The 13,999-nt window shown below is 30.7% G+C and overlaps 1 protein-coding gene across 1 annotated transcript; it reads right to left on the bottom strand.

The window, feature by feature from the left end:
• Nucleotides 1-3,897: 3,897 nt before the first annotated feature.
• LOC134699792 (perlucin-like) lies at nt 3,898-13,473 on the bottom strand. The gene is made up of 5 exons (XM_063561207.1): nt 13,062-13,473; nt 9,045-9,133; nt 8,398-8,485; nt 6,909-7,115; nt 3,898-5,197 (listed from the first exon to the last, which is right to left on the bottom strand). Exons 1-5 carry the CDS (start codon nt 13,375-13,377, stop codon nt 5,184-5,186), a joined length of 714 nt encoding a protein of 237 aa, XP_063417277.1. The 5' UTR covers nt 13,378-13,473; the 3' UTR covers nt 3,898-5,183.
• Between the last annotated feature and the right edge of the window lie 526 nt (nt 13,474-13,999).

Genomic DNA, 13,999 nt, shown 5'->3' with positions numbered 1-13,999 from the left:
CTGATAAAACATTTAAAAAGCTTAAATCATATTTGCATCTAATAATTTTGTATAGGATAGAAAGTCCTAAGTATTTCCCAAAATGTCTTATTCATTTAATATAAAAATATTAATTGTTGTAATTAGATTTCCTGTCAACATATAATTTCTGACTTGAAAGCATTACATACCGTTCAATTTCACACATGACATGCTCAAGAAATATTTCATTATTTGAATCAATTTAACAATTGATATACACATAATTTTTCTTCTTTGACAAGTTCCTAGTCATCATACATTATTGACATTCTGATGTTAGAAATAAAGATGTTTTGTGTACTATTGTCCTTCAGGTTTATTCATCAGTTTCATTCATGCAAATTTTATGTTCGGACGATAGCAGCGAGGAAAGACTTACTGTGTATTGCTTACATACTGCAATATGTCACAATTTATTAGAAATATAAAAATGTAAATGTATTGAGTATGTCTACCTCGACGACTCATTTTACGTTAAGAATTATTAACAGCGAGAACGAGTATTTGATTTGAATAAAAGATAGATGCTTTACAGGTTCCTTTATGTAAAATAAACAATTACTTCAGATAACACAAAATTTTCCTCAAAAAGAAACATTTTTTTTCAGTTTTGTCTGATTGAATCTATTTTGATATAGAGTCTGTTACTATTTTTTTCAAAACTCAGGTCAGTCTATTGGGCAGCGTTTTGTTTTTCATGGCCCAATGGATGTGTTTTGACAGAGAAAACGTTACAGACATTGGGTTTCAGTCTGCGTTTTGAATGTAAATGATGAACCAACCGCGTCTAAATATATTAAAGACGTTAACATTTTTTTGAGAGAGTGCAAAGCTTTTTTTTGTTTGAAAATATTGCTATGATTCTATCAGGGGTACGTATGTGGTCTGTCTTCAGGCTTCCTTTCTATCCCTATCCAGGTAACCCTTATTCTCCAATGGGTTTTTAAATTTTCCGCCCTTCATGTTGGTCAATACTTTTTATTTTACCTTATTTTATGTGTGTATTAATTTTGTATTTGTTTTCGTCCTTAAAATTATAAATATTTTTCACTAGACGTAGACAAGAAAACAACAATCACTTAATAAATCAATCAATCAAATAATCTCCCCAAGCATTGCTTGCCTATTGAACATATTGGACATATTTTCGGATTCGTTGGTTCCTAATAATATCTTATGTTTTAATTGTTGTGGTTCTTGAGTGCTTGAGTCCCTTCTCATTATATAAATATATAGATACTCAGGCCATTCATTTGGTTTTGAATAAAAGGAGATAATGTTATACATAAATGCGACAGAACTCCAACGACTCAGACTATGCAAAACATATAAATAAAACATACATTGTACATTCTTTAAAAAAAAATCCGATGCCATGGCAAACAAATAATCTGAAAACCGTTCTAATTACAAAATACGTTATGGATTTAATAACATTTCTGGTTAAAGTATCCATACAAGCCCTACACCTGTTTGTGTGTTTCAAAAAACATATTTTATTTGTACCAGTGAAAATAAATGAAATGGTGAACTATATTTTCAAAATAATACGATTGAAAAAATATCATCGTTTTTAAATGGGCACTTCATGTAGCTACGATACACTAAACTCCAATATATAAAATTGAGCTTTAACTTAAGAAATTGTTAACAAGACTATCGAAGGATAGAGGTTTCTGACATGGACAGACTTGTGTTCTGCTGCGTGTTTAAACACGTTTTGTGAAATTGAAAACCTTTAGCTAATGTAAAAGAAACAAAAACCAGCAATTTTGTGAATACTGTCTAACTATTATTTGAATATGTTTAAACTTGTCAAATAGGAGATGTGGCAAGTGTTTTTTTCTACCTTTAGTTTGTTTGTGGTCAATTAAACTTCAGTGATCAGTTTAGATTGATACCTAATGACATCCTCACAAAACGGGCTGCTTAAATCCAGTCAATCTTCAGGCTCCCGGTTCTCGGCATTCCTTTTTAATCAAAGGTCTTTTTATATCCATATCGACTTATTTATAAAACAACAACAATGAACACAAGTTTAATGAATAGCATATTTTATTTTACAACAAAGAACACACAGGATACATACAGCAAAGCTTTAACCATGATAAGTACATGTAGTACATGAATAAACACTATTACAGGTATTGTAAAATATGAGGTATTTTTACTCGTATGATGAAAACCACGTACTTTTGTCCTTTTTGAAAAAATGATTCTTTATATATCAGTTGTAGATTATTTATAAGAACAGCATACACTTGATATTTCTATATCATGTATATGTCTTTTACCGTCTTAGATTCAAAGTAAAGGATTTCTTGTAAACTTCCTTTAACTGATATATACTTATATGTTGAGTTAATCTATTTAGGATCATTAACAGTTAATCATTTACGAAATGAAAGGATGAAATAATCTTGTTTTAAAAATCAATTTTGCCGAAATCCTCAGAAAGTAAATTCGATAAAAAATGATCCAAACTGATAATTAATCTGCAAGATTTCCTCCTCATTACGAACAAATCATGAACAACGGCGTTCTGCATATATTTCTATTTGGAATTTTGCCCTTTTGCCATTTTCCCGTATTTAACATAACACTTGTATTACGGCTACTCTTCTGATTTACAAGGAAGACAATATCCATTTGTTCACGAACAGAAAAAAAATAAACCGTTTACAATTTACATTTAAGTGTACAAATTGTTATTTTTACTGAGGAATTGACACATGATGTTTAATATCATCCGTTTGGAAGGCTGTCGTCATGGTAACTCAATATGCCTCAATGCGTTCAGTAAAATACCTCAAACATTTACATGTGATGCTAAGAATGATACAAATATTAATAATTAATAACATAAAACAATTGAACAACATTTAACCCTTATTAAAAAATCTAAATGATATATAACGTTGATGGTTTAATTCAAATAGACAAACAGAGAGACAATTAATATAAAAACTGTCCGTGGTATTTTTAAAACTGTATTACATTTATTTTAAATGATTATTTTCTTATTGCATTTGTCAGACATGATGTCTCTAAGAAATAAAACAATTCTTTTAGAATAGCGTCATTTGCATATTATCGAACTTAAAACATAAAAGTATGCATCATCATCTCAAACCAACTAGACACAATTATGTAATCACATTTATATATTTATAGTTGTATCTAATAACAATTATATAGGGAGCTCTGCCTATGTGGTATGGACTTTAGAATGCCGAAAGGTGACCTAAAATTGTTAATTTCTGAGTCATTTCGTCACTCGTGAATAATTGTCTTATAGCATTAAAATTGGATCATCCTCTTTATTTTAAATCTAACAGGTCTGCTTATAAGTCGTTGAAGTAAATACATGGTAAAGATACCTCTCTTAACAAACACGCAGACGATTGAAAATACCTGTTTGATCGAAAATTGTTAGCAATTTGAGTTATCATTTTAAAGGTATTACATTTAGTTACTAATACAGCTTTCTATTTTATAGGTGGTGATCATAGGTGTATATACAGCAAATCATCAAAATATGTATCTAGATTACTAATTAAACATTTATCACAACAATTAAAAAAATTATAAAGCATCATACACGATATGGGTTTTGAATGATTTTGAACTTTACATAAAACAAAGTACGGATAAACAATCTTCGACACGAGGCAGACATTTAAAAACTAAATATACAGACGAGACAAAAATGAATCTTTTAAATTACAAATGGGTTATAAGTTTATATAGTACATTGTAAGATACATGTATACCTTACTCTCAGCCAACATAGTATTATCTATTTGAAAAATGATTAAGCTAATCACTTTCGAAATGATGTTTAATATAGTGAACATATACAAAAAGTAACGACGAGGTTGAAACTGAAGAACTTTTTATTTCTTAAAAGAAAAAGATCAAAGAAAATAACAGCGTAGACTATAATAATCAAATATGAGTTTTATGAGACATTTTTAGTAAAACTTAAGGTGGCTAGGGGTCTTGATTAAAATTGAGAGAAGTTTTGGACATCTTGTCAAAATAAAGTTTTTATCATGCTTTTTTTCAAAAATATACTAAAAAACATTGTTCACTGGACTTTTTTTTCACGCTACAAATTGTGCAAAATTGTCAGATTTTGTATAGATTATGCGTCGAAAATCAAATTTTGTGTGATAAAAAGAAAACGTACTATCAGAACTTTAAGATAAAATGTGAGAAAATTGCTCTTTTAACATGCTTTCAGATAAGAAAAAGAAAAAATGGGGTCACCGAACTTGTTCTCTTGATACGTATCAAAATAGGTAAATTCATAACACTTTCTATTATAAAATTCCCTTGTCTGAGTTATTTCCCCTTATTTGGCAAGGTTGAAAAAATCTAATCAAACACAAACAAGGTGTTTCGAGTAATGACAGCTGTAATTATGATAAAACACACAATTTTCTATATTATTATAAAAGTTTTTTACATAGATTACATACAACTCTCAAATTTGCACATTTTATCAAATATCTAGACCAAAGTTATCGGTTTTTTTTAAAATCCAAGATGATGACATAAGAACAACCTTAAATGTGATTGAAAAAATACAAACTTAAATATGTATGAACGAAGAAAGCATTAGCGGAACAACGTTGATTTTAACAAATAATATAATCATCAATTCTAATCACGGCAATCCAGCAAAGTAGTTTTTCATAATCATCTTATTGAAACCACCAAATACCAGAAAATACTTTTCCTTTAGTCCAATCACAAATGTTTTGTAAGACCAACTATCACACATATCACTTATCAAGCGGACAATCATTCTCCTTAATTTTTAAATCGAAAGTCCGAATCAGTTGATAGTTGATATTTTTAAAATTGATATAAATAAGATGTTCAAAAATGGAATAAACAAATTTTAGTAAGAAAAAAATATGAGCCGATCTATGTAAACTGTTTTCTATACACAAACAGTTATATTGAGTTTTTTTAATATATAATAAAAGAAGACCCTAAAGAAGCAAACACAACAACACACAATAAGGTTGCATGAAAGATATACAACTCTCTGTAAGACACTTTACACTTTAATGTATCAGACAAATTGTTATAGCACATGCTTTCTTGCACTCGGTGATCTTTGTCTTCTAAATCTTTTCTTCTTCTTCAACTCAATTCAATAAATCTGTAAGGAGAAGCATGTATAATTGAGAAAGGAAATGGGGAACATGTGAAAGAGACAACAACCCCACCAGAGGGCAGATAACATAATTCTAAAAATTACCCATAGAATAACTAATCCAAATGTTATCAAAGAATTCAAATACAGAAAATTAGTTATTCTTTTTAGTACATTGTCAATGGAATTTTAAGTGGAATTAAAGTACAAAATGTAAGGAACTATATCTTTTTTCTACGCATTCAAAGTTGCTTTGATGCAACGTCATCGATAACGTCTTGAAAACACCTATTGTTGAATGACTCGGAGGAGTGTAATAACATAGTTTATTTCACATGGGATATTTTAGGTTTGTATTTAACTGGAAAACCACGATTATACATTACAAGTAATGTAATAAATACAATCATATAAAGATCTTCAGATATTTAAACGGGATAGATTCGTTAGTATGTATTCCCTTTTGTTCACACTTTTTTCTCAACCTGTGCATGCGTTATAAACATACATAAAATACTGGAGTTGAATATTGAAAAACAAAAATGTCCCAAATGACAAAGATCGAAAAGCAAAGTAAGAAAACAAAATACGGAGACAAGAATAGACAAAAGTTACCTAACATTAATTAAACTAGTTATCGTAAATCATTTTGTTTGTATAAAATATGCAGTAATAATGGTTAACATATTTGACAAAAAAAAATGTCGTAACCTATAGATAATAAGGATAGATGAGCACACATATTAAATCAATTCTTGCTAATCAAATATTGGTATCATTTAAAATTAAATATCGAAATATTTTGCTAATTATGGATATGTGATAACGACATAACCTTAAGGACGACGACCAAGGTCGATACAAATATTCTTATATTGCATATAACTCATATAAATACTACGTATTTCCCGTTCTTGGAGTAGGCGGGAAACTCGTGTAACTAACGACGCACAGTGTTGTATCCGAAATTCCACGTGAGTTGTGCAATTACGTTACCTAGCCCTAAGTGATAAATCATAGAAAAAAAATTACTTAGGTGAACAAGTGATACACCAAAAAAATGTATGTATGATAGTCCTAAACAAATATAACAATTCGTCCATTGCTGGATTTGTCAGACTTCTTAACTTATATATCTTTTGTAGCAATTACAACCATTTGTAGTTCATGATGGTTTATCATATTTATAGAACAATTCCGTAAGTATGATTTAAGGTAACTGCAGGATGATTTTTATCTTCTTTTATTTTTGTCAAAGGAACATATCTTTTAAAACGTTAACAGTCGTATAAAACAGACGAAAACAAAATATAAATCCATGCGCAAAGTAAGAAATAATTAGGAAAAGGAAAACGATTTTAAAAACAGAATGCACGTATGTATTGAATGACAGATGAAACACAAAGTTCAAAAGGAATCAGAAAGTTTTATCTACGATGTATGGTCATCGTAACTTATCGGCTTATTATTTAGCTAAACAAAAAAGGAAACCAACTTTTGTGTTCAATTTTCCCAAAGATTTGACAGTGTTTTGATGAAAAAGCCTACACACTTCGTGATTTGTTTATTTTATTTGTGGTAAAATAACAATGCAAATGTTATGAATTAAAATAAATGTAAAATAATCAAATCATATTGGACATTTCATATAAACACACGATCGGTATTTTGCTACATGTATTTAATAAACATTTGTAAAGAACAAAAAGTAAGTTACCTTTTTCACAGACAAATCGCCGTAACTCGTGACATGGGTAATCATTCCAATACAATCCATTGTAATGCCACAATTCAAGACAATGTTCATTGCCGTTATAATTGTCTGGCTGTTCCTTGTCCCAATCAGAAAATGTGACAACGTTCTGACTGTGTGACCATATCCAAACACCTTCTTTTTGTTGGTCAGTTCCACCTAACCAGTAATCTATAAATTGTATTAACACATTATTAAACACTTTATTCCTTTAAACATATGATTCTAAATTCTATGCTAGACTCAAGTCTGTTTTTTTTTTAAACAAGTTACTCTCACAATAACTGTGTTATGTTTAGACGTAAGAAATTATCAAAACGTCATTCGTGTATCTTCAAACTATCAAAGTAAAAAAAAAACTTCCGAACTTTGACGTGAAGTAATCATACATGAGCTAAATTTCGTATTATTTGAATTAATGTAATAGGCCAAACAGTGAATTATATAGCTCCCTAAAATCTGTTATGTCAGTTTCAGAAATATTCAATTTTAGAGAGCCGTGGTGTAGTGGTTAGTGCATCGGACTACTAACACAAAGGTTCCTGGTTCGATTCCCGTTTGGAATGAAAATTTCAGGTACTCAATTATCGGCTCTCCTTTGACACCATTGGCGAGTATGGTCTTTAGGAAACAATGATAGTCCGTCGGAAGGGGACGATAAATGGCTGACCCGTGTTAAGAAAGAGCCATATCTCTTGCACGTTAAAGACACCCTTGTAGATTTCGAAAAAAGAGTAGACTAATGCAGCTACAAGGCATCACTCGCATCCGCAAAGTAAAAAGGAAAATAATATAAGTTGCAAGACTTGTTTCCCAATACATTATAATAAATATGTTTAAACTAAAACCGTACATGTGTAGGGTACTTACGATAACGTCTACAAATATCAACTTTAACAACCGGTTAGCCGGTTAATCGGTTGAACGAGTATCCGAGTAACCAGTTACACAAAATTGTTCTATTTGACAAGACTACTGAACATATATATTTAACTGGTAGGTAGAAATATCGTATGCAACATAATTTTAATTTATGACTTTTGCGGAATACTACTGTTGCCTTTATTTGAGCTAAACGTGCTGGCATAACATGAAATCAAAATTGCTAAAAATTAGGGAACCTGTAAATCAGTGACTGTCGCCTGTTACTGTATATCATATTTGTTGTTGTTCAAACATACGGCCGTTGGTTTCTCGATTATATACAATAACATTTCATGAATTTTTGTGGCCTTTATGCTGTACTGGTTTCGCTCATCGTTTGTACTTATACCTATTGTTGTTTAGATCTACACCGTTTTGTACTATTATTTGTCTGTTTGTCTTTTTATTTTTAGCCATGGCGTTGTCAGTTTTTTTTCTATCTATGAGTTTGACACTCCCTATGGTATCTTTCGTCCCTCTTTTATAGCTGGCTCACTTACTTGCATATTAATGCATTGAATATACATACTTGGCATGCTTGCTGACATCTTAATAAAGTCGTTTTCACATTTTGAATCTACTTCTACAAGCATTCCTTCATCAGCTTCGCAGGAAATCTGTAATATATACATATAATTTGTCTAAATAACAGCCCAACAATGTTTGATCTGTAATTTTGGAAACAAATGTTTTGTTCTTCCCTGATCAGGATTCGAACACATCGCGATATCATGGTACCAAATCACCTTGAGCTATGTCCGACGCGCTAGACCAATAGAACACATGGGCTCGACATAAATTTATATAGGGAGTTTTTTTTTTTATCCAAATCGTATCACATATTTCATATCGGGACCTTTTATTGCTTATTGTGCGGCAAATGTTTTGTTCATTATTAAATGCCGTACAGTGATCTATAGTTGGTATTTCTGTGTCAGTTGGTATTTTGTGGAGAGTTGTATCATTGGCAATAGTACGACATCTTATCAGTTTTAAACCTTTATCAAGAATAAGCTTCAGATGATATACCAAAAATTATCAATAATATTAATAATCAAATTTAATATAAAAAAAAGTGATAAAATAGCTTGTCTATTTAACCAGATAGAATGTTACTAAAAGTCAAAGTAATGCAATCAATGTACAATAATATGAAATAAATTTCGAATAACAAACCTTAGCATCTGTCCAAGTTTTAAGTTCATCGCTGTAGAAGTAGCATTTGTTTCCGTTTTTTAACCATCCGTTTGGGCATGCAAGTGAATCTGAAATTTGATTATTAAGTAATTAGCGTTTAGAAGGAGATATTTACATGACATTACATAAGTTAAAGCAATTTTTAACGGTTTTTGAATGACTATCGAAAATATGATTCATTGACAAATATATGATTTGAAACTTAAATCGTTTCCGTTCATAAACGAAATTCGTTTTTTGGTAATCACAAGCTTTGTTTCTATTATATATTTAATGGAAACTCTACAATGTAAAGTGTCTTCGACAGAACACTTGTGTTATGTTTGAGAATTGTGCAAAATAAGAAATAGAAACACATTCATAATGTACCTGTCTCAAGTTAGGAAACTGAAGTCAGTGGTTGTCGTTTGTTCATAACGGTTATATCTACTTTTTTGTATATTGTTTTTTAATAAATTTACGGCTAGATTCTCATTTGAATTGAATCATGTATTGTATGTCGAGGCCTTTGAAAGCTGACTATATGGTATAGGTTTTCTGTTTGTTTAAAGGTAGTACGATTGCCAATGTTTACTTACGTCAACCTTGTTGGAACTTTGGTGGATAGTTGTCGATATAGCAATCATACCTCATGTCCTTACGTTTATATTATAGTCCTATATATCAGTATACAAACAATGTTAATAATAAATTCATCATAGATACCAGGGTTGAAATTTTGTATTTCGCTAGACGCTTGTTTTGGCAGCATAAGCCTCATCAGTGACGTTTGAATTATTTTTGTTTTTAAAAGGCCAAGAAAAGTTAAAGAGCATAAATAACCATTTAATAACATAGAACCCATATGGTTTATATGACTTAATAGTAGTTTGGTTTACAGAGTTGTGTGTTCTGATATTGTTTCCGGTGAAGGTCACAAAGAACGATATACTTTATCAGTTTATATCGCTACCTGTGTGACGAGTACATTTTGACGCGCGATTCTACATTAGATGAAATGTTAATATGGCCAGTTCTTAAGATCGTTAAATCGTTTATGGGTGGATTTGACATACCTAAATGAAATTCAAAAATAAGGGAGCGTAGATTTAACAAACTTCAATAACATTTAAAAATAAGGGGGCAATAAATGAGGTTGTTTAATTTGATGTGTGCCTTTTTGTGCTTTTTTTTTAAATATCTGTTTGTTTTTATTGTGATTAAAAATATAAGATACCTGTGTTATTTGTAAACTCTGTCATTATTGTTTATGATATTATCGCACTCTTTTCTTTCATTTTTGCTATGTGCTTTGTATATAAGCCGTTTTATGTAACTTAGCTACACATATGACATGGCTCTGTTCTTATACATCCTGTTATTGAGCTATTGTACAATGGTAAATTTGTGTATTATTGTCTTGAATGATTGCTAATACGCTTGGTTAAAATGTCATTTTGTGCTTCCTTGTAACATGGTTATTGGTTTTTTTGGGTTGTTTTTTGTATTTTGTAGTGATTAAAATAATGACACAATATTGACTGCTTTGTTTTTGACATTTTACCTATTATGTATGGATGTTTTGTTTTCACATCGATTTCAATATAATGGAATTTGATGTGACTGTTATACAAGTGAAAGGTTTAGTTAACTATAAAACCAGGTTTAATCCGCCAATTTCTACATTAGAAAATGCCTGTACCAAGTCAGGGATATAAGAGTTGTTATCGTTTGATGGATTGAGCTTTCCATTTTGTCATTTGGGATTAGGTACGTTTTGCATTTTTCTAGAAGTTCAGTATTTTTGTGATTTTACTTTTGTTTATAAAACGTATTGGCGAGCTGCGTTTGTTTGCACCTGGACCTTGATGTTCAATGAATGTCATTTGTTTTTGTTGTTTATAAATGTCTCTCGTTTCTCGTTTTTTAATCAGATTAGACCGTTAGTGTATACCATCACAAATGTATTGCCCTATACAATATATAGGTCTTTAAACTAAAGGGGAGTGTTTTTCACGGTTATAAATATTCAGGTACCAGTTTATTTTTATGATCTGTAACTTATCGATTGTATTTCATAACATAACATAACCATGTCAACAGTTGATATCAACAAAATAGTGCACAGTCGAATAATGACAGTTTAAAAAAAGATCCCATCCGATACATAAATCATACATGTAATTAATCATGAGCAAAATGATGAAGCTATTTCATTTTAGATTTTAAAAAAACAGGGCTCTAATGATTTCCTAACTGTTACAGTAGTTTGATGAACCTAAGATGTTAAACGTTATTATTTTTATGATCATATTTTCATAGACAAGTGTAATACGTTAAAATATTTTTGGTGAAGTAAACCCTTCGCATATGTATAAACACAGAAAAAATCTTAAAATGTGGTTATTTTTGCTGTTTTTGTAGTTAAATAACATTAAAAGAAAATGTGTAACAATAAGAAACGTTCTGTAAGACGCTGTTCAAACATTATAATACGGATGACTTACAAACTTGTCTTTGAAAAAGAATACATAGTTGATTTTCGATTTAAACCGACAAACAAGTGACCTGAATATACCTTATTCTTGGCAGTAAATATTCTGGCAACAACAATTCTATTTCAAATTTTGAAACAAGATTGTATAATATGTGTATTAATATGTTATCCCCTTACGAACCACTAAACTAACTATCATTCTTTTCTTTATGGATTATTGGACAAGACTCACCGTTTCGTAACATTGAAATCGCCTTTTAGGGGGCAAGCAAATAACTGTTTCTAGGTTTATGCATTAAAATTGAGAAAGGAAATAGGGAATGTGTCAAAGCGACAACAACCCGACCATAGAGCAGACAACAGCCGAAGGCCACCAATGGGTCTTCAATCTAGCTAGAATTCCCGCACCCGTAGGTGTCCTTCAGCTGGCCCCTAAAAATATGTATACTAGTACAGTGATAATGGACGTCATACTAAACTCCGAATTATACACAAGAAACTAAAATTAAAATTAATACAAGACTAACAAAGGCCAGAGGCTTCTGACTTGGGACAGGCGCAAAATTGCGACGGGGTTAAACATGTTTATGAGATCTCAACCCTCACCCTATACTATATAACATAAATATAAATCCGTTCTGCAAATATGTATTGTCCAACGTGAATGCTTTCACAAACACGAAAAGACAAAAAATGTCATTTCTGATGAAAGAAAAATAGTGAAAACACAAGACAGTCACAAAAATACGAATCTTAAACAAACCAATAGGCGTCAACATTCTATCTGGTCGATGGATAACTCAGCTAAGTCTTAAATGATAACACAAGTCTAACTTTACAATTTTACTTGGATAAACATCAATAATCGCATAACACACAACATAATTGTAAATAAAATCATTCAACGATTTTGGAAATAAATAAATGGAACATGCCAATGCTATCACCTTTATTTGATCGTTTAGATACAAGATGGATAATCAGATCTTTACACATGTTGCATGTGGAAACGGCATTTACATAGGAAAATAATCATAACTCCACTCCTAACCCCCCTCCCCCCGAACAAAACAATCAAGACTTAAAAATTTCAAGAAGTATATATAACAATTCCTTGCAAATCGAGTTCAACGACGATGCTTCGAGTGCATAACTATGTCTTATTCAACTTGTAACATATATAGTGTTTTTAAAGAATTAATCTGCGTAAAACTAATGTACAAGTTTTAGTAAATAGATTTCTGGTATCATAATTCTTGCTTATAAAAAAAAGAGATTATTCGAAGGAAAATTTCAAACAATAACCAAGTTTGTGAGTTAATAAAACATAATCATGGTTGTCAAATAACGCTATACTATTTTGTTTATCGAATTCAACTCTTAAGGTAAATTGTCGCATCTTTTTGTAAATTATAATAAGATAAGGTTATACGGATAGAATAACATAAATTCTTACACGCTTTAAAAAAAAACCAGGAAATAATACATTAAAATCGAAATAATGTTGGATGAAAGTTTACCTGATTGGATCTTCAACATCAATACATCTACTGATTGTTCACTTTCTGGGCAGCAGGATTTATCAAGGATGCATTGCTTTGTTTTCTGATCATAGCTAGCAACACAGCATGCTTTGTGTATTGAACAAAAACATGCACACTCTGACAGTGATTGTGATTTGTGCTGAATTATTGTGGTACTGCTAGGAAGAATTTTTCTGTCTTTTGTAGTAAAATAGTCACGTTTTACCACATTAATCTGTGCAACACCCATTGCGAACATAACATACAAACATACTATCGAAACATCAACTCTCGTCGTTTGCCAAAAAATCATGGCAACAGATTGTCAGATTCGTCTAGTGATCAACATGATATCAATGTTCGTAGGGAAAAAAATGATTTCCAAACTGAATGTTTTCTAAGCACAGACTGTAATGATTTCCGAACTAAAGTACATTGAACATTATCAATTTAATAAATGATTACGAAATGCAAGTATTGGCTTATTGAATGAATATGAATTAGTTGAAATATCATTAAATTTGTGGTGGGTGTTTAATGTTACAAAACAATCAAATCATAATATTCCATCTATACTGTACCATGGATACATTACTTATGTATAGGCTGTTATTGTGCAGAATTACAATGAAAGATATTATATAACTCTCTAATAATTTCAAAGAACAATGTAATATGTTCTACGTTGTAAGCACATTCCTCGACACTCCTTTTTGACAACAATTGCAATCATTAAATAGTAAAACCTAGCTGAACAAGGACAAAGGACGAAGCATTGACGAACTATCGACTATTTGAACAAAATGCGCGCAATAAAAACAAATTTCAATAAAATACCAAAACGTTAATGAATTAGTCTGTAGCTTTAAAAATACGTCACGACTCTCAATTTCAACAAAATTATTGTAATTCAAACAAAATTTAGGGTTAAAGAC

Source organism: Mytilus trossulus, unplaced genomic scaffold (assembly GCF_036588685.1).
Source record: "Mytilus trossulus isolate FHL-02 unplaced genomic scaffold, PNRI_Mtr1.1.1.hap1 h1tg000085l___fragment_1__unscaffolded, whole genome shotgun sequence".
In the NCBI taxonomy this organism is placed as follows: Eukaryota; Metazoa; Mollusca; class Bivalvia; order Mytilida; family Mytilidae; genus Mytilus; species Mytilus trossulus.
Note: the sequence above shows the minus strand (reverse complement) of the source record. Positions and strands in the feature narration are given on the sequence as shown.

Bases quoted from the DNA above. Each gene is read 5' to 3' on its own strand.
- LOC134699792 (XM_063561207.1), bottom strand. From the start codon at position 13,377: ATGATTTTTTGGCAAACGACGAGAGTTGATGTTTCGATAGTATGTTTG. The intron at 8,486-9,044 runs GTTTGTTATTCG...TATATATTACAG, and splicing joins AAACTTGGACAGATGCTAAG to ATTTCCTGCGAAGCTGATGA. The intron at 7,116-8,397 runs GTATGTATATTC...TACAATTTATAG, and splicing joins GATGTCAGCAAGCATGCCAA to ATTACTGGTTAGGTGGAACT.